The sequence below is a fragment of the Bos indicus genome, chromosome 20, assembly GCF_029378745.1.
Source record: "Bos indicus isolate NIAB-ARS_2022 breed Sahiwal x Tharparkar chromosome 20, NIAB-ARS_B.indTharparkar_mat_pri_1.0, whole genome shotgun sequence".
Taxonomy (NCBI): Eukaryota; Metazoa; Chordata; class Mammalia; order Artiodactyla; family Bovidae; genus Bos; species Bos indicus.
In genome coordinates, this window is record NC_091779.1 from 10,114,980 (window position 1) to 10,137,890 (window position 22,911).

Below are 22,911 nucleotides of genomic sequence, written 5' to 3' on the forward strand. Positions count from 1 at the left end.
CTTCCTCCACATCTTTGACTCCAAGACTCTATATACAGACTCCACCCCTTTCCTTTTCATTTCCTTATCTCCTCCCTCCTTTCCTTCCACAATCTCCACACTCCTCCTGTCTCCCTCTCTGTTCTGAATGGCTATTCTGTTCCAAGACGGGATACAAACCCACAGGACAGACAGCTGCCACCCAAGCCCCAAGCTTCTCATTTGTGTTTACCATCCAGCTGACTGGGAAGACTGTGGAAAACCAGGAAAAGGACAGAGGGTTTGCCAATAGATTTAAATTAAAGCATATTTGTGGACAGGAGGCTGAATTATTCAAGCTTTTCCCAACTGTGAAGTTCACTCTCCTCTAAATGTTTCAGTCTCAGATCTTAGCTCAAGTAGGAATGGTATTAAGGAAAAACAAAAATGCATAAATCCATGGTAATCTTTTGCCATTATTATGACTAACATAATATTTTGTGTACAAAGTGGTAGAAAAAAGAAACAATATAACCTAGCCAAACATTTCAATTTGTAAAACTAAGGAGCAACTTTAAATAATGAAACAATCTGTTCTTTGCCCATGGGTGGCTGGACACAATCCACAGAGTTAGGAAATTTGTAAATGGCTCAGCCAGTGGATCAAGCTGAAATTCAAAGTGTACAAAGACTGGGAGAGGTGAATCTGACTACGGCAATACCTTTAGATGGAACCTCAATCATTCAGACTCATTAAAAACCTCCAGAATTGCTTATGAGTATCTAATAATCTTTATCTTGATGTTAACTCTATACCATCTTTTAAAGCATTTGTTCATTACCTGTGAATGGTCTCAATGCCAAACCTAATGCAGTTATCTGCCTAAAATTAAAAAGAATTTACACTGTAGAGCTGTATTCAGCACACACCAAGTATGTGGAATGGGGTTGATACATGTACTTTTAAAACCCAGTTTACTTTTAAAAACTTGTTTAAAGTTTCACCATTTGGCTTTGAAAAATAGGGGTAACTGGCCATATTTATTATTGACTTTCTGACAAGGACTGTTCTAAGTCACACATTAACTACCTTCATAACAACCATGATTTAGGTACAAGTGTCTTTTGTACATATAAGCCAACTAGGCATAGGAAGGATAAGTAATTTGTCCAAGGTCACCTGGCAACTCAACGGACATAAGTTTGAGCAAACTCCGGGAGGTAGTGAAGGACAGGGAAGCCTGGCATGCTGCATGGGGTTGCAAAGAGTCGGACACAGTTTAGCGACTGAACAACAACAAAGCAACAAGAATAGGACAACATACGCAGGAACAGCAAGCGGTCCCGTGGCAGCAACTGGAATTTTGGGGAGACACCCTTCCACGTTTTGCAGTCACAAAAATCCTAGTTGTATGTCCATGTTCTTTTTCTAACTCCAAAGTGGGGTTATTTTCACACATTTTCTAAAAACTACCCAAGTTACTTAGGTATTTTTGTTTATGAAAACTATTCACACTAGAAAGAGATGTCATATATGTCCTTCATCTAGTTTATTAAAACCATGAGCTGCCAGCAGATTGAGTTTAGATTCCTCCAGCTCAGTCTTGGAAAACTTCCAGATGTACAAGCTGGATTTAGAAAAGGCAGAGGAACCAGAGATCAAATTGCCAACATCTGCTGGATCACAGAAAAAGCAAGGGAATTTCAGAAAAACATCTACACATATGCTTCATTGACCACCCTAAAGCCTTTGTGTGGATCACAAGAAATTGTGGAAAATTCTTAAAAAGATGGGAATACCAGATCACCTTAACCTGTCTCCAAGGAAACCTGTATGCAGGCCAAGAAGCAATAGTTAGAACTATTGGAACATGGAACAATGGATTGGATCAAAATTGGGAAAGGAGTACATCAAGGCTGTATATTTAACTTCTATGCAGAGTACATCAAGTGAAATGCCGGGCTGGATGACACAAACTGGAATTAAGATTGCCCAGAGAAACATCAACCACCTCAGATATGCAGATGATACCACTCTAAAGGCAGAAAGCAAAGAGAAACTAAAGAGCTGCTGATGAAGGTGAAAGAGGAACATGAAAAGGCTGGCTTAAAACTCAATTCAAAAAACTAAAATCATGGAATCCAGTTCCATCACTTCATGGCAAACAGATGGAGAAAAAGTGCTAACAGTGACAGATTTTTTTTTTCCTTGGGCTCCAAAATCACTGTGGACAGTAACTTCAGCCACAAAATTAAGACGCTTACCCCTTGGAAGAAAAGCTATAACCAACAGAGACAGCATATTAAAAAGCAGAGACATCACATCGCTGAAACAGATCTGTATAGTCAAAGCTATGATTTTTCTAGTAGTCACGTATGGATGCAAGATTTAGACCATAAAGAAGGCTGAGAGCCAAAGAACTGATGCTTTTGTATTGTGGTTCTGGAAAAGATTCTTGAAATTCCCTTGGACAGCAAGGAGATCAAATCAGTCAATCCTCAAGGAAATCAAGCCTGAACATTCATTGGAAGGACTGATGCTGAAGCTGAAGCTCCAATACTTTGGCCACCTGATGCAAAGAGCCAACTCATTGGAAAAGACCCTGATGCTGGCAAAGATTGAAGGCAAAAGGAGAAGGGGGCAATAGAGGATGAGATGGTTGGATGGCATCACTAACTCAGTGCACGAGTTTAAGCAAATTCTGGGAGACAGTGAAAGACAGGAAAGCCTGGTGTGCTGCAGTCCAAGGGGTCACAAAGAATCAGACACGATTAAGTGACTGAACAACAGATGGGAGACACTTCTATCCCAACTCTGAAGCAGGGAGATTGTCTGCTTCAACCTCGACTTAAGATCCCTGGAGTCATGGTTTAAAGCAGTTTTCTGCCCTGACTCTTCTTTACACAGGCATACCCATTCAGGCATTCACAGATACTGCAGATCTTCTACATGAAGCACCTTACGCTAATGAAAAGTACAGATAACTATTGAACAATGAGGGAGCTGGGGGTGCTGATCCTCCAAGCAGTCAAAAATCCACATATAACCTTACGGTTGGCCCTCTGCATTCATGGATCATATAGTATGTGTTCAATGAAAAAAAAAAAAAAAAATCCACACATAAATAGACCCACGCAGTTCAAACCCAAGTTGTTCAAGGGTCCAGGGTCAAATGTACTCAAATTTATAACAGGATTAATAACAGCAGACAGAACAATCCAACCTTATCCAACCTGATCCAACCTGCTGATTTATTAACAAAGTCAACCTAGAATGGGAATATAGAAGGTAATATTCCAACAGATCATCCCAATCCTAGTTTAGTCACTTGCTAATGAGACAATGGACCAATTAACCTATCAAATCATTAGTTTATCTGTAAAATGAGAATGAGAAATGGTTATGTCAGGAGGCTATCATAAAGATTAAATTAGATTCCATATATGTATATACTATGTAACTGTTACTACAAATACTTATAGTTTTAAATTTATTTCAAAAAATACAAAGCACATATGACAAAATATTAACACTTGTTATTTCTGGGTGGTGGGTTTAAATGTTCATAGTTTTCTGTGTTTCTTTAAATTTTTCCAAATAAAAAGAAATTAAAATATTGATCTTATCTACTTGTAATCCAGAATCACACATGTAAGGGAATCACTTTATGTTGTGAATTCTCATCAGACAAATCATGTGCTTTTTCAACAAAATCTTTGGAACAGTGGTTTATAGCGGAAAGCATAATGCAAACATAACCAGAGAAGATCAAAGATGGAAGAGATCTCTGAAATCTAAGCTAAACCTCCAACTTTCAGACTAGAAAACTGCCTGAGTAGTTTTTCAAAATTATATCCCACCGGTTAATGCCAATCCCCCAGGGGAATTCCCTGGCAGTCCCGTGGTTAGGAGGGCTTCCCTGATGGCTCAGTTGGTAAAGAATTCACCTGCAATGCAGGAGACCTGGGTTCAATTCCTGGATAGGGAAGATGCCCTGGACAAGGGCATGGCAACCCCCTTCAGTATTCTTGCCTGGGAAATCCCATGGACTGAGGAACCTGGCAGGCTACAGTCCATAGAGTCGAAAAGAGTTGGACACGACTTAACAACTAGACCACCACCACCACCACCAATGGTTAGGACTCTGCACTTCCACTGCAGGGGGCACAGGTTCTACTCCTGGCTGGGAAAGCCAACACTCCCCTCCATCCTGATCCTGACTCCTGGAGTGGTCAATAGTGTAAGTACCACATTTGGAAAATGATTTTTTAAACTTTCAAAGTCCAATTTTATGGCACAATTTTATAATGCAAACTCATGCTACTTGATTTTCTGCATTCAGCTGAATAGCTTTGTTTCATCACAACACTGGCAAACGTGCCTTCGTAAACTATGCTGACTTCCTAGAATAGAGTTTAAACTTTAACACACACAAAAAATCAATTACATTGCTCAAGAGAGTCCTCACTATTTGGCATGACTCCAAAAGGCATGAAAAACAAACTATTACCTTCTGTAGTCAGCATGTGCAATACACGGAAAATTAAGAATTTTTCCAACTTGAAGAACTAAGTCAGTGTTATAATGGAAACCTTATTTAAAAGTTTATCTTTGGAAAATGATTCAGACTAATATATTAAAAACAATATATTTTAATGAGAGTTCTAAACTGAGGGGATAATCACAGTCAATTTGGTTAGCTATATATCCAGTATTATCAGCTAATTTTACTTTACCAGGAAAATATTGAATTAAAAAAAAATGCTGAGAATTAAAGGGCACCATTTGAAATAATTTGGTGCTTTACGGTACTGGATTCCATTTCCAGACAAGTCAGCCTTCTGTTAGCCAAAGGATTTAGGATACTACCAACCAGCACAGCACCCAAAATAATTTAAAACAACAACAAATACAACTTCCGAGCGTAGTTTTCCACAGCTTAATATTAACAGCACTAATGATGTCAAAAAGGTATATTATGGAAAGAAAACACCAGGTTTAATAATTATAAAATATGTACAAAACTTGAACATTCCCAGAAGTGAATTATAAATGTAATTAGATACTTTGATAAAAAGGAAACGCCTAGTTGGCTTTAAAAAAGTATGTAAACCATAAAAGATAAAAGGCATTTAAAAATACACAACAAAATTCTAACCAGAAGGTTTAAACTTTGATTTTTCAAAAGTAAACATGTATTTACAATCTTCAAATTTCATACATTTGTTACTTTTACATGATCTTTATTACCAGGATAACATGAAATAAAAAGCTCTTAAGCATTTATACACACAAAAAAAATCAATAGGGCGGTTGGTAGAATTCAGTATTCATAGTAGCTAAAATAGGAAAAGGCAGGGGACTTTATCAATGGAGTCATAAAATAGACTTAACCAAAACTGCAAGCTAGCCAACAAGCAGTTTCACTTCAGACTTTATTGCAAGGGCCCAGTTTCCTTATCTGAAAATGAATGATTATTTATTTATAAGTAACAGTTACCTGAAGGGAGAATTCTGGGAGGATTAAACTACCCGCTACAAGACCAACCCAATGAGCACACACTTAGGTATTAAGACCTGATTGCCCAGGATGTCAAAGTTCATAGCCCAGTCCACTCTAGGACCTTCCTGAAAAGTTTAAAAACCTCAAATAACAGTTCTTAACACAAGAACCAATGTTTGAAGCATAAAATCCTTAGTTGGAGTGTTCAGCCCAGTTGATTATCAAAAGCTATTTATAAACTGCTTCAACACTGATGATATTAAAGCTACCAAAACTCTGTAATGATCAGAGAGATTTGGCCTCCCGGGTTAGAGCCCAAAGTCATTTTGACTCCTGATAACATTGCAGAGATGTCAGTCAGATACTTCTTAACCTCTCCAACAATGTGGCGTCTGCCGTCTATGTTTTCCGTCGATCGTAATCTCCAACCATCTTCTTAATGTGTGACAATTTGCTCTTCAACTGTTTACAGTAATTCCTCTTACTTTTGTAATCGGCTGACTAAAAAAGAGTGGGGGGAAAAGAATCGAGTAAGTTTAATAACATAAAAACGAGTTATGTATTAGCTGCTGGGACGGTAGAGGTGAACAGCAACAACAAAAAGGGAATATTAGTCATACAGAATTGCAAGGAGCGTTAAATGAAGCGACACGCACAAGGCACCTGGCAGCACCTCTAACCACGTGAGCAGCTGATTCTCTCTGCTCAAGCATATCTCAAAGGATACACTCATTTCTAATGATTTGGAAAGTCGTCAAGAAAACGTTAGGCCTTTTTGGCTAACACATGATCTTGAAAAAAAAAAATCAGTAAAGCAAGAAACTGGTTATACGGATTGACTTAGAGTAAGGAAACTAGATAAATGGGGAATTAGACAGGAAATTTTACTATATACACCATTAAACTCTTGAATTAAAAAAAAAAATTATCTAGCTGCACAGGTCTTATTTGTGGCACGTGCAAGTTTTAGTTGAGGCAAGTGAACTCTTAGCTGTGGCATGTGGGATCTAGTTCCCTGACCAGGGATTGAACCTGGGCCCCCTGTATTGTAAGCTCAGAAACTTGGCCACTGGACCACCAGGGAAATCCCTTTAGTCTTGAATTTAAATTCATGAAATTTCTAGGAATTCCTTAGTCGTCTAGAGGTTAGGACTCTGCACTTTTACTGCCGAGGACCCAGGTTCAATCCCTGGTTGGGGAAATAAGATCCCACAGGCCGTGTAGTGTGATAAAAAGAAAAAGACTGATGATGCCAAGTGTTGACAAGAATATGGAGCAACAGGAATCTATAAACTGGTACAAACCAGGGACACTGCTGACAATCGCTACCCAAGGCTGGATCCCCACTGCTCAATGACCCTCCGATTTCATGCCTATGTAAATACCTAGCAAATGGGTGCCCATGTGCATAGATGCTTTAAAAATCACACACAAGCTACATACTCTATGATTCCATTTATACAAAGTTCAAAATAGGCAATACTAATCCATGATGTTATAAATAAGTTGGTGGTTACCCAGGAAATGTGTTTCAAGGGGGTGCCAGTACAAAGGTGTGTGGCTGCTTTGTGTAAGTTTGCCAAGCTATATACTTATGATCTGTGTATTTTTAACTTCCTTTTTTACTTGTTTGTTTTATTTTTTTAAGTTCCAACTTCTTATAGTTTTCATCTTGCAATTATAGGGCCTTTTGTCTACAATTGTTGTATGTGTGACAAGGTATCAGAGTATCTAAAGTTCTCTAAAGGTATCCAGAGTCATTCTAAAGGTTAAATGAAAGACGCATACTAGAAAAGGTCTTCCTAAAAGAATCAAGAATCTTACAATCTAGGATACTTACTCCCTTAACTTGTTTCAGTCTATTGTACTCGTCAGCAGCAGCCTATTAATAAGAAACAAAGGAATGTATTTAGTGGGGCATTTTCTCTTTCAGAAGTAACACTCCTGATGTTATACTTTGGAGCAAAAACTGTCAGCTTATGACAAGAATATAAGAAGTTAAAATAAAGAAGTCTTAAAGTTCTCAAAACCTTTATGGTCAGTGGGAGGGCCTGAAGGAATCTGGTTATGGGAAATTTATGACATTGAGATGCTTTTCACGTTGCAATCACACCAGCAGGTAACTCTCTGTTCTGTGACTCTGCACTCTCCCATGGTGCAGTCCACGCACCATGTGGACCCCATAAAGCACAGCTCTGATCCCATTACCAGGATAAAACTGGGGCAAGCACCCCATTAAATTCTCTACTGATCTAGTCTCCTATCATTCCAGTGTCCTGCACATTGTAATTCCTTCAAAAAAAATTAAGCACATTCATGTGTTCAGATTCCCATTGTGTTCCCCTTATGGCTGTACTCATGAGGGTCTCATGTACTCCCCTGCTGTCTGGAGAATCTGCCATAGTTACCTCTCAGTCAAGCCTCCCCTCAACTCTCCAGGCCTTCAGCAGACTTTATCCCTTCTCGGAGCACTTAGTTACAGTACTTTCTATACATACTGTAAAGATGGCATTAGTACCACTGTTTAACTTGTTAGGTGTTGGTTTCTCTTGTTTTTTAACATGAGCTCTTTGAAGGTAGAAACATGATTGACCTTTCTAACCTCAGCACTTCCACATCAAGCACACAGTAACAGTGAATAAGCATTGAATGGACTGAGAAAGGTTTACAGGACCACAGAGAAGACAGAAAAGAAAGCAATAAACAAACTATATAAGAAGCAAATACTTCAAAACCAGCAAGCAGGTCACCGCAGTTAAAAATGGCAAAAGGTATTTCATAAAAGGACTATGAAGCTCCAATAAGTACATGATGTGATTAAAAAAAAAAAAAAAAGGTTAAATACTGGTATCTAAGACACAAGACAGTCATTTTTCAGGCATAAAATGTTAGTGAGATGTGGGTCACAGAAGCCCTCTAGAGCATTACTAGCGGGGAATACAGTTGATATAATCTTTCTGGAAGGCAGTTTTGCAACAAAAGTTTACAGGTACATAACCTCTCACTCAGCAATTTCACATACTGGAATTCGTCCCAGCAGATAAGCAAGTAAGTGCACAAGGCTGGAGAGCTTCACCAGTGTAGGTTCACTAGTAGGGGCAGGTCGGGGGAATGGGGAGGGAGACATACTTGAAAGTCTATTCATAGAGAATGACTATTAAGTAAATTATGGTACAATCACAAAACTGAAAATAATGAAGTTTTTTTTTAACATACAAAAATATTTTCTCAGCAAGTAGATCTTTATTATTGATAAAGATTCATTAAAAAAAATTAAGCACGTTAATGCTTTCAGATTTCCATTGTGTTTCATAAACTGTTGTTGATAATCATACACTGCTGTTGAATAAAACAGCAAAATATAAGCAATGTCAGAAAATATTTAAAAAGAGAAACCTTCACAACGATGGGAGTAGGTCAAAGAAACACAAGAGGCAGCTGAAAGGGTTCCTAGTGGTCCTCGCTAAAGCAACTCAATCAACAAAACTACGCAGTGCTGGATTGTAAGCTGAAGTTCAGAACAGACATCCCTGCATCTACACTGATATAAATGATTAAATAAATGGAAGTGACAAATTTCCTGTGCAGACAAATTCCAAGTAACTTGTGTAGGTATACTGCCTTTAAAGAGCTGGAGCATAATTCCCTGATTTCTTAAGTGTGATCTATGCAGAGTGACTTCCTTCCAAAGAGCACAACACAGAGAGGGGACATAAGAAGTAAAGAGTAACTTTACATGGACAAACACGACCCCAGACAGGTGATCAAGGGAAAAAAATAAAGACAAGCCACAAACTACTGTTGAGTTAAAAAAAAAAAAAGCAGGAAGGATACAAGTAAAGCTTATGATTCTTTATGAAAGATCACTTCTAGGTACACTTCTGCAGGGAGGGGACATTTTAACAACTAATATTTTGGTTGAAAAAATTTAAGGCAATCTATTTTTCTGTCTTCCATTCTGTATTATTTGAATTTTTTTTACAGAAAGAGTAAACTCTTTTCTGTTTATAAATAGAAAAATTAATGTAGCTATTTTCTTTTAAACAGGAAGGGATATATATACAGATTATTTTTTTATAAATCTTAACTACATTAGTACACTGTTCCATTTCAAAAATACTTTAAGACTGGATTTCAATTATTATTCAATGAAATTACAGTTTGGTAATTACTAGCAAAATCTGTATCAATACTAGTATAAAGGATAATGTAGCTCCACAGACTAGAATAAAATTCTATGTAATATCTAATTATCAGGTTTGATTTTACCATGTACTCTTCACTTTCTTCTCTATAGTCATCCAGTTCTTTATCCAGACGAGAGAGTTCTTTATTGACCTCATCAAGTTCTGCTTGTAGGCTCTTATATTCCTGTAGGCCAGTGTCAAAACTTCTCTTGTAGAGTTGTCTTTGTTGATCTGAAGTGATAGGTGGATATTCCCTAAAAATTCAGAGAGAAAACGATTTTTTTATATATCCTTAGCAGACTTAAGTTCCACAAAGATAATAAAGCTGGTGGCATGTGGAGAATGACATTCTCTTGGTTTTCTTTTTGTTGCTATTGCTTATGGATAGAGGAAGGTGGGATACAAAGAAGTTCTTTTAAGAATGATTATGCTTCTTACACTGATGCTCATCTGTTGTTTTTTTTTAAAACTCTGCTTATTGGTTTTTAGAAATAAGTGTTGAAAATCATTTATGAAATTTCAGGGTGGCCTTAGGAACTCATTTGTTCTGAATACACAACATCACAGGAGAATGGACACTTACATTTAAAGTCTTAAAACTGGAATTATGAACACAAAGGATATTTTCATCCCTTCAGTGGCAGAGCAGCTCATTGACAGGTGCCTGTTTTCTGCTACCATCTGTAGTTTTCAGATGGTTTTGAGCATTTTTTTGGTGGGAAAATGGGAGGGCAGGTCTTGTTTTTCTTTAACAGAAATCGTTTTGATTGTAAAAGCAGACATGAAAAGGTACATGTATGAAAATGCATGCTCACTGTAAAAATAATCTGACAATGTGTTAAACTATGAAAAAAATCCTGAAATTCTTATCACTTGTATCTCTCAATATGCCAGCTATTCCTTACATATGATGGTGATGCTGTTAACCATCCATAATCCACTGAGGAAATACTCTGAGTTGTTCCACAGGGTTAGGGTTAGGGTTAGGTGCTTCATAGCAATATGGAATTTTAAACGTTCTATCGAAGGCAGTCTAAGTATCTTCATTTTAAAGAGGGGAGAAATTAAATGATTTGCTCAGAAGGGAAATGAGTATTCAGAATTTCTGAAAGTTTGCATTTAAATCTTGCATGATACAAGATAGGCAAACATTTTATAGACAGGTGGCTAAATGAGACCAAAAATCTAGAGGGGCAAGGGGGGATGAAATATGAGAGCCACCAGTGAGTAAGGGATTTCTAGGTCTGTTTGCCCTATCCATCCCTCCTAACAGCTTGAGAAGCAATGTTTTGATTCACCACAATTCACACAGCAAATATTTCTGATTTGTGTCCCAGTCCTCAGAATATTTGGGCCAAAAGGCTATAGGTCATACCCAAGTACAGCTGGGGATCAATGCTGGACGATTACCAAACCACTGACACAAAAAGTAACTTAACCACAACACTAAAATGTTAACTCAATTGTTTACAAATCTGTTTGCCAAAATCCTTTGGATTAAACTTTTAAAAGAATCTCTGGTCTCATCATGAAAGCTTAACTTAAAAGTAAACGTCAGAAGAAAGAGCCGTAACACTAGTCTGGAATTTTCTAATTAATAAAACAAAGTTCTCCTATATGTGTATTTTACTTATTTGACAAACCTTTTTTGGGTGGCTACTGGTAAAAATATACAGCACTGGCCAAGTTTGTCATTTTGCGGGGGTGCATGGAAAGTGTTTTAAAGATAAACACACTCCCTCCACATCAATCTTTATTACAAAGGGTACTAAGGGGAAAAAATGTAACAAAAACCAGCCTGGTTGGCAAAGAATGAGGTTACACCACCCACCCTAGGCAAGGAGGCAACACCCCCAAAACCATGGGATTTTGCAGGGCTTCCAGCGAGAGATGCTCCGGTACCTGATCCAGTCGTCCTCCAGCTCATCGCAGGACTCGCCTCCGGTCGTGTAGTCTGTTTCATAGTGGTCTTGCTCTGCCCGCCTTGACTTCCCTGCCCTGCCCTTCGCGGGAGCCCTTTTTGAAAGCGTCTCCAAGTTACCACTGCTGCTGTAATGAGGCTGCCGGAAGTCCTCCACAGGTGAAGTCAATGGCAGCTCCTGAGCCACTTCCGGCACCCTAACAAAACAGGAATCATCTGTCCGTGAGCACTACCGCCCTTTGTCAGAGCACTGGGACCACAGAGGGCGGCGGCACCCACGCGTGGGCCCGCGCTCAAGCAGCCACCTGCCCAGCGCCGAGCCCATCCCCAGCTCCCCGTGCTCAGCTCGGCACCAGCGCAGCTCCTCTAATACACACGAGCCCCTTTAAGGCTCTCATGTAAGGGGAGCCCGTTAGTCAACCTTCTATGTAAAATGGATATAAGACTTCACTTTAGGCAACTCCCACAGACCTGGAAGAGGTGTTGACCTGACCTGTGCCCAGGACATACTCCACAAAAGGCTATTAGGAAGATAACAATTGCCTTTCTTTTCTACAGGTTCTTCCAGTTCCATGGAATGCTGAGTGGGGAGAGGAATGCACATCTATATCTCCCTTTGGGGGCCAACTCCCAGAGATAAGCTCTCCGTAATACTAATTTTAGACTCCTTTATATCACTTCTCTTTTCAAGATACAATGATAAAATGAAACAAATTGAAAATTTAAACTAAAAAAACTAAAAGCAAAGAACCTAAAAAGCATTTTATACTGTAATAGATGAAAGGACTTATTAACACCTATTTTTTTAAACATTTTATTTTACACTGGAAAACAGCTGATTAACAATGTTGTGATAATATCCAGTGGACAGTAAAGGGGCTCAGCCAAGACCTCTTTAAATTGCACTGTTAAGCCTGAAGCCTTGAAGAATGATTGAAATGGAAGAGTTAACATTACACTTATTTTTCTAGCACCAATTATTTAATATTGCATCAGATTTTTAATCGCATAAACTGTTTCTGCCACAAGCATCAAGAAACAAAGACTACCATGGAATAAAAGACCAAGAGCTGTGGCAACTCTCAACTACTTCTGAGTAACAGAAATGCAAAGCTGCATTTTCCCTGCAGCAGAGCTGGAGAAGGGCAAGAGCAGAAACAAGGCACCGGAGACTTCCCGACATCAGCCTTGCTATTCAAGTCAACTAGTTAAAGAAGAATTTTTTTTGTTGTTTTTGCTGTCAACTTACAGAAACTGTCATCTTGAGTTTTATCCACAAGGTGGACTGTTTTCTAGGTGATCCAAAACTGCTTGGTTCTGTTGCCAAAGTCTTACGACTTTTAATCACACTAATTTCTTGCAGATGCCTAAAGCTTTGGTGGGTGATGGGGAAGGGGGGGGCGGTAGTTGGAGGTGATCATGGTATTGAGTTTTTCTTTCTAAATTCTATCCAGGTTAACATGGCTTTAAGTGCTCTGTTAACACTACCTCTAAAGGAAGGAAAATGTGACTTTCTCTGTGAGTGAATGATTAACAAGTTCCTAGACACTCTGCCAGCTACTATGCTTCTAGCTTTGAGGTGGCAAACAAAACCTTTAGAATGCAGTGGGTTTGTCTGAGGGGTTGGGGGCTAGTGGGGGTGGGGGATGCTACAGGGCAAAGGAAATTGGAAAAAAAAAAAAACCACCCAAAATTGCAAGGCAGGCCTCCTCTCATAATTTTATATTAGAAATTGATATTATAAATCTTCATCTTAGAAGTCTTCCATCTCCCCTCTTCCTATACCCTTTCAAACACTAAAGAGTAACTTGATAGAGCATAAAAGCTAAAAATGAAATGCTTGGCAAGAAAAGTAGTATATATAAATTTAAGAGTTAGGGAATGGGTGCACTCTTGGTCATCTACAAACCTGCTTTTAGACCCAAGTCCAATTAGGTAAAAAATCTGCACAACCCAGAAACAAACACCTGTACACTTTCCTTAGTATCTGATTCAGTCCCCTAGGTGTGGAAATCTGCTCTTTTGTAGTTTTTGACTTCCTTCTTTCTTACACTTGTTTTATTCTCTCTCAAACACACACACATGCCTTTCCTGCTCTATCTCACCCCGACAGTGTAGTTATCGTGCACTTTTTCCCACTCACGTTAGACTGCAACCTCCATGGGAACACGAACTCCGTATTTCCAGGAGTACCTGGCCCAGTAAATGGCAGAGGTTCAAGCTAATTACTAAATTGAAAAGACATTCACAAGAATCCTCTTTTCTGAGGACACCCAGTATCCGGGAGAGAGAGAAACAAAATGCTTGATCGCATCATTGCCATGACTGTAGGAATGACGTCCATAATATATACAGTATTTTTAAACTGCCATATATCATTGAGGGTCCTATCCAAGCCTTGTCAACCAGACAACTCCATCTTCCTGGACCCAAAAAGGGCCAATTAGAATGGCCCTTTCACTAGGATTTGACAGGTAAGTTTTGGGAAAGGAAATTTCACTCTGAATCCAGGAGTATCAGATCAGGGCAGCCTGAGGAATGTGCATAGCCAGCCTGCTACAAAAGAAGTTGTACTGAGAATAAAACTACTGAAGTAACAAGAACCCTGACATTTTTTGAGTCCCTGGATCATGCTATGCCGGAAGTTGGTACCATCTCTGGGCCTCATGTGAATCATCAAATTCCTACAACTTGCATAAATGTCCTAAGAGATTATCCTACCAGCCCAAATACAGCTACTAGACAATGATCTCATTTGGCACTCTGTCAGCCTGCCTTGAAAGCTCTGCATTGCATCAACACTCTACTTCTTTGACTTACAAAGGTTAATTCATCCTGGGTTCGATCCCCGGGTCAGGAAGATCCCCTGGGAAGGCACAGCAACTCCAGTATTATTGCCTGAAGAATCCCATGGACAGAGGAATCTGGGGGACTACAGTCCACGGGGTTGCAGAGAGTTGGAAGGACTGAATCGACTTAGCACACACATAACCTGTCCTGGGTGTGAACAGGATAGGAGGGAGTGTACCTGCTATCTCCCAAATCCACTTACAAAGGGTAGAGAAGCAACTATCTTCAGCTACATTCTGCTGTTTCCTAATCCAGGATTAATTCTAACTGTCTTAATATTCTAAGGTCAGGACATTATGGTGAGCAAGAAGAACCAGACACTAAAGTAATTACCATATGATTCCATTTTATAAGAATTCCCATATGGTGACAGGTATCAAAATAGTGGTGATGGGGAAAGGAGAGTATCCATGAAGAAAAGAATGTTTCAGAACATTTGAAATGCCTCTCTTGATGTGGTGGCAGTTACTTAAGTGTTCACATGCGTGAAATCTCATCAAGCTTATATCAAGATTAGTGTTTTTGACTGAATGTATGTTATGCTTTAGGGGTAAAATATCTTAGTATTGAGGTACCTCATTCTTAACCTGGACCTCAGACAATGTTCCCAATTCTAATTCCTTCTCTATCCACTATAATAGTGAGGAGAGGCGCCTGTGGGTTACTAAACACCTTCAGGAAACACCTGAGCAAAGGCAGGTTATGACTTAAATGTGAGTCCCCTATGTCGGCAGGAAGATGTACACTGAATCCTCCACAGCACTCAGTGCTCTGCCATGGACAACAGTCAACAAATTCTATCACCCCCCAGAGGCTGCAAGTTCATCACTATGACACACTGTTGCATTCATATCCCTTAGCACCACCCCCATCCTGCCCTTCTGCAGGGTTAATGAAATTAAAAGACACTTACAAAAAAAAAAAAAGACACTTACTCCTTGGAAGCAAAGTTATGACCAACCTAGACAGCATGTTTAAAAGCAGAGACATTACTTTGCCAACAAAGGTCTGTCTAGTCAAGGCTATGGTTTTTCCAGTGGTCATGTATGGATGTGAGAGTTGGACTGTGAAGAGGGCTGAGTGCCGAAGAATTGATGCTTTTGAACTGTGGTGTTGGAGAAGACTCTTGAGAGTCCCTTGGACTGCAAGGAGATCCAACCAGTCCATCCTAAAGGAGATCAGTCCTGGGTGTTCATTGGAAGGACTGATGCTGAAGCTGAAACTCCAATACTTTGGTCACCTGATGCAAAGAGTTGACTCATTGGAAAAGACCCTGATGCTGGGAGGGATTGGGGGCAGGAGGAGAAGGGGATGACAGAGGATGAGATGGCTGGATGGCATCACCGATTCTATGGACATGAGTTTGGGTAAACTCCAGGAGTTGGTGGTAGACAGGGAGGCCTGGCATGCTGCGATTCATGGGGTCGCAAAGAGTCGGACATGACTGAGCGACTGAACTGACTAACTGAACAATAAGAATCATATTTGGATTTTCCAGATCTTCAAAAAAGTACTGGGGTGTATGCTGGAAGTACCAACTGGTACAACCCTTATGGAGTACAGTTTGACTGCACCCATCAAAATCATATATGCAATTTCCTTTAATCTTGCAATTCTGCTTTTAATATTTTTCCTCCAGATATATCCACATACTTGCAAACTGATAAAGGTGCAATGTGCAAGTTTATTCTCCGCTGAGGTTTGTAATAACAAAACTTTAGGGAAAAGTGTGTATCAGTGTGGGATTAATAAAACAGATCTTAGTCTACCCATCCGATACAGTATTACGCAGACATAAAACATATGAGCAAACTTTGTATACTGATACGCACAATCACTGAGATACACTGCTAACAGTGCATTTAATATGTTATTACTTTTTAAAAGGAAAAATAACCAATATATGTACTTGGCCAGCATATTCATTTAAAATAACCTCTGGAAGGACACAAAAGAAACTGGTAACACTAGCTGTTCCTGGGGAGAGGAACTAGATAGCTGGGGACAAAGGGATCCCCTTTTGCTCCTCTTAAATTTTACATCATAAATGTGCTGATTTATTCAAGAAAAGGTAAGGTATTTATTTAAAATTTATTTTACTTTTGGTTGTGCTGGGTCTTCATGGCTGCGTGAGGGTTTTCTTTAGTTGCAGAGAGTGGGAGCTACTCTTCATTGGGGTGCATGGGCTTCTCTTTGCAGTGGCTTCTCTAGTTGCAGTTCCTGGGCTCGTGGGACCCGGGCTTAGTTGCTCCGAGGTGTGTGTGATTGAACCTGTGTCCCCTGTATTAGCAGGCGGATTCTCAACCACTGGCCCACCAGGGAAGTCCCTAAGTAAGATATTTAAATTGCTCCAAATGAATCTGTGACAATATCTTCATTCTCATGAAAAAGAACAGCGTGTGGGAATGTTGTGGAGCCCTGCAAGCCTTACAATTAACTGGGAGGCACAGCTGGTCACAAGAAGAATGAGAGATATTTATTGTATATGCATGGAAGTTGTGCAAGCCCTAGCTTCAAACTTTTACAAGGACTGCATCTCTACGGCGCACCTCTTCTCACAGCCTCATGTGATTTGGCTTTTGTCAAAATCCAAAGAGAAGAAGGAGAATAGAGAAAATGTTCTTCCTCACTCCTCATTCACAACTGAAATCAAAAGCAAGGTAGAATCTGAAGAACCAAAGTATCTGGAGGGTAAGGCAGAAAACCAGTCTACTTCCAAATTCCACTCCAGGGTAATAATAAAGCATTCTCAAACTGATCCCAGACTTAACTCAGCTGCCAGTGTCATCCCATAGGGTTCCAGGCACCCGAACTATTGTACACGCAGAGCAGATCTCAACAAACCTGGCCCACTAGAGGCGGCTGGAAATACAACTTTGAACTAGTGGATAAACCTTTAATGTAGAAGGACCCAATTAGCTAAAGGGAAGGTTTAATTTTTTGGTCTATGAAGGAACTTGGGGTTCTAGAATTATATACAGGAACACTAGTTTATCATCCTTAGGCAAAAACTACATTCAAGTCCTTAACAACATCCTCAATGTCTCTCTCTTATCATTAAAGTAAATTAGAATTCGGCTTCAGGGTAATCTAGAACCACAACAGGGATACTATTTGAATAACCTGAATGGCACCCCCTCTAGGCCAAAAACTCACTGTGAGGCTTTCTTTGTTTTAACATGTAAAACAAAATCTAGAGGCTTTATCAGCTTCACCTCCTCCAGCAAGATGAAGGATCTAGCACAGCAAAGGGGCTTCCCTGGTGACACAGTCAGTAAAGAATCTGCCTGCAATGCAGGAAACCCGGATTTGATCCCTGAGTCAGGAGAATCTCCTGGAGAAGGAAATGGCAACCCACTCCAATATTCTTGCCTGGGGAATCCCATGGACAGAAGAGCCTGGTGGGCTACAGCCCCTAGGGTTGGAAGAGTCGGACACAAATTAGCAACTAAGCAGAGCACAGGAGTCTCAGAATTCTGGAATGCAAATGAAGTGTTCTAATTTAATGAAAATGTATGTGGATAGTGTTGACCAATGAGTAATCTCCTCCTTCTATTAAAGAGATACAATAATTACAGGCAGGGAGAGAGACTGAGAACCACATTTAGCTCTGCTATCAATCCACAACACCCTTCCACCCTTATCTAAACTTCAAAATCAGAAATAACAAAGAATTTTCTGCACCTGTAAGGCAGAGATCAGTCTTCAGCCTTTGTGAAAACTGTTGGATGTTTCTTTTTCCTTCAAGCTGAATGGCACAAAATAGCAACCGATCTATAAATACATACAAATCTCATTTTTTCAGGCTCATTCTAGCAAAAGAAGGAAGACATTACTTACGGGGTTGATTTATAGGAAGACTCTGGATACGGTCGCTTCTCGTTCACTTTACCATTGGAGGAGTAGGCCACTGGGCTGTCCACTCTCTCCACGTAGTCGGAGAGGGGAGGAGGCATGTCTTGTGTACCTGCAGAAACGTTTTTAACCTAAGGAAACAGTTCCAAGAGACTCAGTTATTACTTAGCCTGCAACTTAAAGGGGGAAAGAAATGGAAGAAAAATATCATATATAAAATTATCTAATGTTTACTCGGCTCATTAAATACTATTAATGTATCTGATGACCTTGTTATTATATAGTGTTAATAGTCAAATCAGCACAGAAATGGTGTTATTGTTAGTTTAACAAATCCAGAATCAATTACAAAGAAGAAAAAAGAAATCCTAATTATCTGATTCTCATCCTGATATGATTAGGCGGAATAATTATCCACCCCATCTTAGGAAGACTAATCTCATTTTATCTGGCTCTAGAGTTATAGTGAGAATTTTCATTTCTAGCAAGTTCTAAGTAATGCTGATGCTGCTGTCTGAGCATCACTCTTGGAAAACCACTAATCCAGGGCACAGAATATTGGTTCTTCTTAATCCATTCACCCTGAATATGACATTTTAAAACCACATTAAGAAGCCCAAGAGCTTCCCTGGTGGCTCAGTTCCTGCCAATGCAGGAGACCGGGTTTGATCCCTGATCTGAGAAGATCCCACATGCTCCAGAGCAACTAAGCCCGGGTGTGCCACACTTTCGAGCCCATGCTTCACAATGAGAGGGAGCTAGAGAGCAGCCACAACACTGAGAACTAGGACCAGACAGTAGCCCGCTCTCCTAACTAGAGAAAAGCTTGTAAAGCAACACAGACCTCGCACAAACAAAAACACGTTCAAATTTTTAAAAAAAAGCCCAAACTGATTCCTGATTTAGTCATAAAAGATCTGTGTATTCTCCCTCTACGTTTTCAATGGCTCTACCGCTAATAGCCTATATGGTATAGTCAGAGCATCACTGCCTTCTCTACCTTCCCTCCTATTCCATGCTGACGCGTGAGTGAATCTGTCCTAAGAACTAATACACATTGGAGATCATGCCTTGTTAACATGAAAGGTTTCCCAGAGAACCTTTGGGAGAAAATCTATATATAATAATCACAGCCAATTAGAGTTTTAACATTGTCTATTAGATTTCATGCAGTAGATCTAAGACTTTAAATTTCACCGAAAAATCTTCACATATAAATTACTCTGCTATAAAAAATAACTGCTAAGCCCAGACAAGTCAGAGTTGTTTCAAAGTTAAGGGAATAAAACTAAGGTGGGAGGGGGGGATAACTCAAAAAATTATTTCCATGAAAAAGGTCAATTTTTCAAAAATAAGGCTGGTGGGACTCTTTTAGCTTGGTGATGAGAACAGCAGCATCCAATTATAATACCTCAGTTCACTCCAGATCTGCTGAGTACAAGTTCTAGAAAGCCTCAATCACTTCATCTGCAAGACATGGGGAAGCTACTTGCTTCATAAAGTTGTTCTGACAATTAAATAAGATGACAAGGCATCACAGCAGGGGCCTTTGTGACCACAATAAAAACTCAGGAGATGCTGGTTCCTGGAATCAAAGCTGTTGGAACTGAACAAAGAAGTTTTACAAGTATTTGAAGGGAACAACAGACTTTTACTGGGCTGTTTTGCTACGTAAGTCTTTGCAACGAGATCCAGCATCAACACAGTGCAGTTCCCTGCCACCCGCACACTTTACATCTTGCTGTTCACAAAGCACAGCATTAAAACCTGACCTGCTTCTTTCCTATCTCTGCTCTATCACCCATCTCAAGATATTTATTTATCCACCCCTTGAAGTACATAGAGGTATTTATTCTTGATTGTTTAGTATTCCCATGAGTCAGAAAGGAATGGAATCATTTCCTTCTCAAAGTGGAGTTTGGCAGCAACTGGGAAACCAGTGGGTGGATTACCAGGGAGTGTGCTCAGATCCCACTACGGGGGGTCGGGTGGGAACCATTCCTGGCGCCCACTGAATTCTTGAGGACTCGACAGCATCACCAAGCTTCACAGGCAGAGACCCGGCCAACCCAAAGGTATATTAGGTTTAAAAAGACCTCCTTTTCTCAAAAAACCATTTAACTCTTCTCCAGGTTTCTTTCCTCTCTACAAATTTAGCAGAGGGTGCAGAGCTCATGGATTTCCTACTGATCGTGGCAAACCGGAAACCAAAACCTCCCCAAAGAGGTGTCTGAGTGTCTCTGCAGAGACTTCTCACTGCCCAGGAGGGAACGCCCTTCCTCCTTTCTTTGCGGCTAATCCTTAAGTGGACTTCAAGTCCTGACTCACTACCAAGTAGCAGTCACGCCCCCACCTGCTGGGGCCTTCCCCACGTGCCCCCGCTGGGAGAGGCACCTCCCTCTCCTCCTGTCCCGCCAGCACCTGTGCACACACACCTCCCACCAGAGCACGTGTGTAATGAAGACAGAATTGTTTACGCACAGGTGCCGCTGCTCCCACGTGTCTAATTGCAACAGGCAGTGGACCGCTCTTTAAGCCACCATCGTCTGCTTGCTTACAGCACACCACATACTGAACTGAGGGATCATTCAGTAGGTACACTTTTACAGGTAAAGTGAGGGGGTCCCTCTACCTGTAAAGTGATCTTTATCTAACACTCCATCTGTAAGCAGGTAAGTGAGGGGATCCCTGGAGAAAAAGAACCAGGACTGGTTTTCCTGACGTAAGAGAGGCCATTTGTGATCTAAGCGTGGCCACAACGCTCACCCTCGCGCAGATCTCAGTAATTAACCATCTTGAAGGAACCAAGACATGCAGGAACAGAAAAAAGACACTCAAACGACACTGCAGTGATAAAGCAGGGTTCTAGTTCCTCCTCAAGGGATACAAAACATGTCCCTGAGTTTCTCCTAGCTCCTCCTCAAAGGATACACAACATATCTGTGAGGTTCGCATGAACTAAGGCTCCCAGCCAGGTGGAGGATGGAATGATGTAGACGCTCCTGACTTGAATCAACTAAAGCCTGGACTCTGTCAACCTCTGCCCCATATTCCATACCGAATTCTCCTCTGCTCAAGCCCCTTCACAAATACACAGGTACCCTTTGCTTAAAACTTATACTTAAAACTGCCTCAATTTCGCTGTTCAGAAAGATGCTGCTTCGGAAAAGATCCCCAGTGTTCTCCTTACTTGCTGCAAGTAACAGTAAATTCTTCCTTCTCCCGATCAATGGCTTGGTTGTGTCTATTAGCTCAGCACCCACCAAGAGGTGAACCCAATTTTCAGGTAACAATACTAAGTACTCTCTGAAGGAGGAAGCAAGGGCTCAGGGTGCCATGACAGCTTTCCCAAGGACCTACACCTAGTAAACGGAAAAGTGGGATTTAAATAATTGAAAGCCTCAGTTTCAATCCACTGCCTCTCCCTGGACAGTTGTCTGCCTGCCTTCCTCTTTGGGTCCTGCCCAGCCCAGGACCTGGCGAAGAGCAGGAGCCTGGAGTCTGCTGCATAAACCTCTGCTCTATTGCCTTATCAGATGAGCTGTTCTGGGCTGAGCTCTTTTATCTCCTACTAGAGTCAGCAGAACTGCAGAGCCTGATCACTGACTTTACCCTCCAGTACAAGTCTTTTGTTACTTCAACCTTTTTCATACACAAAAAATTTCAAGGCTGTGCTCGCTTTGGTGGAGCAATACCCTGGTAGCTGCAATGCAAGAGACCAGGGTTTAATCCCTGGGTCAGGAAGGTCCCCTGGAAAAGGGAATGGTGACCCACTCCAGTGTTCTGCCAGGAGAATTCCATGGACAGAGGAGTCTGGTGGGCTACAGTCCATGGGGTTGCAAAGAGTCAGATAAGACTGAGTGACTAACACTTACTTACTTACACTAAAATTAGAACAATACAGAAAAGATTATTAGCATGGCCCCTGGGCCAGGATGGGCTTCCCTGGTGGCTCAGAGGTTAAAGCGTCTGCTTGCAATGCAGGAAACCTGGGTTTGATCCCTGGGTCGGGAAGATCCCCTGGAGAAGGAAATGGCAACCCACTCGAGTATTCTTGCCTGGAGAATCCCATGGATGGAGGAGCCTGGTGGGCTACATACAGTCCACGGGGTCGCAAAGAGTTGGACACGACTGAGTGACTTCACTTTTGGGCAAGGATGACATGCAAACATGTGATGTGATAAGTATTTCTGACAAAAATGCCCAGCCAGACTTAAAGATGAATAAGAAGTACCTTGTCCTTGAAAGGAATTAAATGTCTAGAGGCAGAGGCAAAATGTGTTTGTAAAACAAGGAGTAAGGTCATTTTTTTTTTCCTTTTTATGCTTCACGTTTCCCCAAAGAAGCTGAAATATGACTTTTTCTCACGGTACCAACGAGAAGTGAGTATAAACCTCTGCTTTCAAAGGACAGTGGGAGGAGGAGGGGAAGCCACTCATATCAGTCATTATATGAGTCCTCAACCTGTGTGTCCTATGGTGAGAACAGGGATTTTTGAGACTCACTGTTGTTATTGATAGGATCCCAAGCCAGCTCACAATGCCCACGAGAGGTAGCTAAAGTTCTTTAAACAAACAACAAAACAACCCTATTATTTTCATAACTATAGTAAGTTTTTATAAAGATTTGGAACCTG

The 22,911-nt window shown here is 40.6% G+C and overlaps 1 protein-coding gene and 1 non-coding gene across 5 annotated transcripts in view; one reads left to right on the forward strand and one right to left on the reverse strand.

The window, feature by feature from the left end:
• Positions 1-4,593: 4,593 nt before the first annotated feature.
• OCLN (occludin) overlaps positions 4,594-22,911 on the reverse strand; it is a 47,019-nt gene continuing 28,701 nt past the window's right edge. For all 4 annotated transcript variants that reach the window (XM_019983054.2, XM_070774568.1, XM_070774569.1 and 1 more), the window contains exons 5-9: positions 18,261-18,406; positions 11,552-11,767; positions 9,732-9,903; positions 7,303-7,344; positions 4,594-5,963 (exon numbers count right to left, since the gene is read on the reverse strand). In XM_019983054.2, coding sequence (XP_019838613.2) covers positions 5,862-5,963; positions 7,303-7,344; positions 9,732-9,903; positions 11,552-11,767; positions 18,261-18,406 — 678 coding nt within the window. In that variant the 3' untranslated portion in view covers positions 4,594-5,861. The remainder of the gene's footprint in view (positions 5,964-7,302; positions 7,345-9,731; positions 9,904-11,551; positions 11,768-18,260; positions 18,407-22,911) is intronic.
• TRNAK-UUU (transfer RNA lysine (anticodon UUU)) lies at positions 6,591-6,663 on the forward strand. Its single transcript has one exon. It is a non-coding gene; the product is annotated as a tRNA-Lys (tRNA).